The 5723-nt window shown below is 36.4% G+C and overlaps 1 protein-coding gene across 1 annotated transcript; it reads left to right on the top strand.

Moving 5' to 3' along the window:
• The first annotated feature begins 3336 nt into the window (after positions 1 to 3336).
• Positions 3337 to 4946, top strand: LOC140889827 (uncharacterized). The gene is made up of 4 exons (XM_073297555.1): positions 3337 to 3870; positions 3976 to 4042; positions 4171 to 4578; positions 4735 to 4946. Exons 1-4 carry the CDS (start codon positions 3337 to 3339, stop codon positions 4944 to 4946), a joined length of 1221 nt encoding a protein of 406 aa, XP_073153656.1.
• Positions 4947 to 5723: the final 777 nt, after the last annotated feature.

Below are 5723 nucleotides of genomic sequence, written 5' to 3'. Positions count from 1 at the left end.
GCAAATCAACCTCAGAGATTTGCTACAGAAGATCTACTCCTAAAGAATCTTGAAAACATCAAAATAGAAGAAGGATGCAAGTAGACTGTTCCAATATAAAAAGGGAAATTGTTAGAGCTACAGAATAAATATATCTTTGAGATTTGAAGCAGAAATTTTGAATCTGAAGAATCTCAAAGAAATAAACTGATAAAAGTCTTGACAAAAAGAGGCAAAGAAAAGGTTGTTGGAAAAGAGTAAATTGATAATAGACTATGTTAATATCAAAAAGTGAAAAATTGTTGGAAATACATAGTGTTGATATGAACATAAGTCAGTTTACTTCATAGGTCAACCGATGTCATCAAAAAGCCGAGCACAAAAGACATAAACTGACAAAGCTCTCAAAGTCAAAATAAAGAGATCAATTGAATTGACATTAGCATATTGAAAACAAAGAAGACGAACTGAAGACATACAGTAAAGGATGAGTTTTATCAGAGCAATTGAGCAAAGCTCAACTAAACGAATGAAGAAAACTGAGTTCAGTTTAGGGAGCTAAGCTGAATCAGTTGACATCAACCCAACTAAGAGAAAACTGATCAAGAGTCTGAGCAAGTCGATTCAAATTAAAAAAAACTCTTGTGGATAGAATTTCTGTACATACCAAGTGCCGAAATCATAGCTATACACATCTCCCTGGTAATTGCTTCTTTCCAAGAATCTATCCACATACCTAGCTCATCAGTTGAATATTCTTGATACTCTGGATAAGTAGTAATTTTACATAGAATCTGATATCGCTTCATAAGTAAGAGGAGGTGGATGCCTTTAGGACTTAAGACATCTTCATACTTAATCGTACCAAGTATTTGTTTGTACTTTTCCAATTTGTAGTGCCTCTTTCTAGGATAAACTGCCAGAAGATTCCGTGCAAACTTGATCTTAACTTCCAATATATCGATACTTGTTGCAACTTCATTCTTGTATCTCTCCTTGAGCATTTCCATGTCTAGCTATATTAAAGATAAAATAAAATAAGCATCTTTATTTATAGGTAAAATTGGGAATTTAATGAAGCACTCACGCGCTTAATTTATCAATATAAAGTTTAGGTATCCATGAGAGCAATAAAGACAGCAGTTGTTCACAATATTAAAGTAAAAGCGTGATGCAATAAACAAATTACTTACAAGCAATAAACTGAACCTGCAAGATACATCAAAAAGGAAATGTTGTACTACACAAGAGAAAAGATTAATCAGTAGCGTTATCAAGGAATAGCAAAGCAAATCAACCTCAGAGATTTGCTACAGAAGATCTACTCCTAAAGAATCTTGAAAACATCAAAATAGAAGAAGGATGCAAGTAGACTGTTCCAATATAAAAAGGGAAATTGTTAGAGCTACAGAATAAATATATCTTTGAGATTTGAAGCAGAAATTTTGAATCTGAAGAATCTCAAAGAAATAAACTGATAAAAGTCTTGACAAAAAGAGGCAAAGAAAAGGTTGTTGGAAAAGAGTAAATTGATAATAGACTATGTTAATATCAAAAAGTGAAAAATTGTTGGAAATACATAATGTTGATATGAACATAAGTCAGTTTACTTCATAGGTCAACCGATGTCATCAAAAAGCCGAGCACAAAAGACATAAACTGACAAAGCTCTCAAAGTCAAAATAAAGAGATCAATTGAATTGACATTAGCATATTGAAAACAAAGAAGACGAACTGAAGACATACAGTAAAGGATGAGTTTTATCAGAGCAGTTGAGCAAAGCTCAACTAAACGAATGAAGAAAACTGAGTTCAGTTTAGGGAGCTAAGCTGAATCAGTTGACATCAACCCAACTAAGAGAAAACTGATCAAGAGTCTGAGCAAGTCGATTCAAATTAACAAAACTCTTGTGGATAGAATTTTTGTACATACCAAGTGCCGAAATCAGAGACACAATAGTGTACCTTTGTGTCAGGAAATGTCTATGGAAAATACAAGTTAACGACATTAATTTGACTTCAAATCAGATTATTTCTCTCTGAGTATAAATACCCATCTTAGGGATCTCTCAATGGATCCAACTCACAAAAGAATTCTCGCACACATATTCAAGTAATCAGAAGAAAACTGAACTCATTCAGTTTACCCACTCAATCGAGAAAGCAAGTATCTTGAAGTCTATCATTTGAGAGTTGAAGAACACAAGCACAAGCATTCAAGAATAGCATATCAGTGAAGGATCAATTAGTGCTCACTGTTGAGCTGTAAACACAAAGTGTTGTATCAGTTGAGGTGCTGCAAACCTCATTGTAACAAGAAGCAGTCGGGAACTGTGTTCTTGAGTTTTCTAGGAGTTTTGGGATAGACAATGTGTGTGAATCCTAGTCTTAGAGTGGGCTGTTTCAAGTGTATTGTAATAGTCAAAGTCTTCTAGAGTGAATCCTTTCGAGATGGAAGAAGGGGTGACGTAGGAGTTTTTGAAATTTTCGAACATCCATAAACAATTTTGTCTGTCTTCTTATATGCAGTTTAACACTTTCACATATTCACTCTCACACAGTCCATCGAATTACTAAGTTAAATCTATCATTTGGCATCATTCCGTACATTTTATTTGTTTGTCAATTCACATTGACACACGAGAAGGAAAAGATTCAGTTGACCAACCTCAACTGAACCAATTTAAGAAGTTCGAGAGTCGACCATTACAGTAGATTGAAACATCAATTTATCAAGCAGTTGATCAACCCCCACAAAATCGTTCCTATCAAAATTTGTAAAATATCTTACAAATATTTTTCTCCTTGTATATTTTATCACTCAATTTGACAAGTGTCTTGAAGTTCAATCTGCATGTAAAGTATGTTATTTTTGAATTTACTTCGGTAACTGTTGTGTACGTTTGAAAGACCAACTCAAAGTTTTGATTGAAATTTGAGTATTCTTTTATAATATTCTTCACATTTAATTCTAAAATGTGATATATCTTATTGCTGAGTAATTGTTCTTGGAATATTGTTCTATGGTATTCGAGAATAGAAGACCATGTATCATTTGTTCCTACATACATATAAAATTTATGTATCATTATTATATTTAGAAATCATGATTTCAATCGTATGAAATATATTTGGGAAATCTATTATTCTAACTCATCTTATTGCTTAATTCTCTCCCTATTCGGTACTTGTGCTTCCTTTTTTGTTGGTCCCAAGAAGAGTTCTTATTATTCTCATATTATTGCTAGTGCTACCAAAAAGCTGCAGGGATGGGACACTCATATTTTGCCTTTTGGTAGTAGGTATGTGCTCATTAAAATCGTTCTATTTTTTATGCTTATCTACCTTTTCCAGGTTATGCAACCTCCGGGAACAGTTTTGCAGAGATTTGAGATGTTATGTGCGAAATTTATATGGGGCGCGAAAGAAGGGAATAAAAAAATTCACTGGGTTGCTTGGAAGAAAATTTGTCTTCCAGTCTCCGAAGGGGGTTTAGGCATTCGCAGATTGAAGGATTCTATGACGGCTTTTTCTATTAAGCTCTGGTTCCGATTCAGATCGGTGGAGTCTCAGTGGGGTAGTTTTTTGGTGAAGAGATATTGTAAATTTGATCCTCCGGCTGCAGTCCGGCTTATGCAAAATATTTCTCCTACTTGGCGGAGGATGATGAATATTAGGAATAAGGCTGAACAGGAAATTGGCTGGAGGATTGGGGATGGTCAGATCAGTTTCTGGTTTGACTCTTGGTTTCCAGATGGTATTATTTCTTCTCTGGCACCTATTCAAGGGCACCAATCTAGGCTTGTGGATTGGTTTGTGGGTGATCGTAAATGGAACCTTGCTCGATTACTTTTGGTGGTTCCCCCTGATCTTGCGCATCGTATTTTGGATGTCCCCATTCACCCGTTTCGAAAGATGTAGCTATTTGGAAGGCTTCTAGTAATGGTAGATTTTCTATTAAATTTGCCTGGGATCTAATTCGTTTTTGGCATGCAGAATTCGGATGGCTGTCAGGTTGTTGGTCCAAGTTGTTCAAGCCATCTATCTCTATTTTTTGCTGGAGGTGGTTTTTTAGAAGGATCCCTGTTGATGATATCCTTCAGGCGAGGGGAATTTCTCTGGCTTCGATCTGTCAGGGTTGTTGTAACCAGGGATCCTTTGATCATATCTTTTTTGAGTGTGTTCTTGCAGTTGGCGTGTGGAATTTCTTTGGCTGCCACTTTCGGGTTCAAAACTTCCATTTCTTCGCTAATTGGATGGTGTCTAATGGATGGAGTAGAAATGGACATATCCGGGAATTAATCTCGTTTCTCATTATTTGGTTTCTCTGGAAGGCTAGGAACGACCATAAACATAAGGGGATCAGAATCCACTCGGCTAGGATTATTCAGCATATTCTTGATTTTATTTTGTCTATTGGCCGTTCTGGGTTGCTACGGGCGATTCACTGGGGTGGATTTGAGGATGTGGCTACCTCCATGGAATTAAGTTATACTCTTTCGAGGACCACTTACATTCGCACAGTTCGGTGGTTGGCTCCGAATTTTGGTTTTTTCAGGTTGAATACATATGGGTGTTCGAAGTTTGGAGGAGAATCTGGTATTGGAGGCATTATCCGGGATCATTCTGGCTCGCCGGTTATTGCTTTCCACGATTATATTTTTATTGGCTCAAATATGAGAGCCTAGTTACTTGCTATCATTCGAGGACTAAAGGTCTGCAATTTGTATAACTTGTTTCCTCTTTGGCTTGAAGTGGACTCTTTGGCGGCTTTGGCTATCTTGGATGCTGACTTTTCTTCTTGGGAGCTTATGGGGATCGTCACTAAAATTCAGAGTATTCTTAAGACTTCTTTGGTGCGGAAATCTCACATTTTTAGGAAAGCTAATGGAGCGGCAGATGAATTGGATAATCTTGGAGTGGTTTCGGGATCGGCTATATTGCACCCGGCAGATATTGTTGGATAACTGGCGTTCAGATCAATCACGATTGATACCCGGTGCAGCGGAAGTTTAAAATTTTTAGTATGGAACAATTCCATAGTGTGGGTATCAACCATACGATTAAATTATTTGTGTGTGTAAAATTAAATAACTATTATTAAATTTTACCTTCAATCTCGAAGCGAGATTATTGGACACCACACAGATTTCTCTGCGCTTCTTGTATCTTCCTGGAACTGATGAACAAGCTTTCCTTCAATCAGGTCCACGAATGGAGGTTTAATCTCTCTGATAGATTGCACTAGAAAATCTATCAGAAGTTTTCTGCGAAGAGAATAACGAATTTGATTCGCTAATCCTGTCTGCAATTCAAAATCACAGACCGGAAAATCTCTGACAGAGAGGGAGGGGCGGCCGAATTTCTAGAGAGAGCTAGGGTTTTTTTTTTTCGAAAACTGTCTCTCAAAATTATGACCAACTGTGTGTAATTTTTGTACTGCAATAACTTATTTATAATGCAGGCCACTAACACCTTAGGGCCCATTAGTCATAAGTTGAGGCCCGACAAGCAAAGCCCGCATGTTCAGAAATTAATATAAAATTCATCGTGACTCCGATTGATAAACCGATTTTACCAATGTGCACAGAAACCATTTCTGCACATTTTAAAGTCAAGATAAATTTTCCTGAATCCGAATTCAGTGGTTTCCAAAAAATGTACATCCCTATGTCATTTTAGGAAATCCTACTCCCTTACTCTTATTTAAGAAGTCCAACTTCTTTATTCATTAAATTTAACTC

Source organism: Henckelia pumila, chromosome 3 (genome assembly GCF_033568475.1).
Source record: "Henckelia pumila isolate YLH828 chromosome 3, ASM3356847v2, whole genome shotgun sequence".
In the NCBI taxonomy this organism is placed as follows: Eukaryota; Viridiplantae; Streptophyta; class Magnoliopsida; order Lamiales; family Gesneriaceae; genus Henckelia; species Henckelia pumila.
The sequence above is the reverse complement of the archived record's forward strand: the minus strand, read 5'-3'. Positions and strand labels throughout refer to the sequence as shown.

What these genes read in the sequence shown, in the direction of transcription:
- LOC140889827 (XM_073297555.1), top strand. Translation starts at nt 3,337, where the DNA reads ATGCAACCTCCGGGAACAGTTTTGCAGAGATTTGAGATGTTATGTGCG. An exon ending in TTGCGCATCGTATTTTGGAT is followed by an intron (nt 3,871 to 3,975) that starts GTCCCCATTCAC and finishes TTTGGCATGCAG; the next exon opens with AATTCGGATGGCTGTCAGGT. An exon ending in GAAGTTTGGAGGAGAATCTG is followed by an intron (nt 4,579 to 4,734) that starts GTATTGGAGGCA and finishes TTTGGCTTGAAG; the next exon opens with TGGACTCTTTGGCGGCTTTG.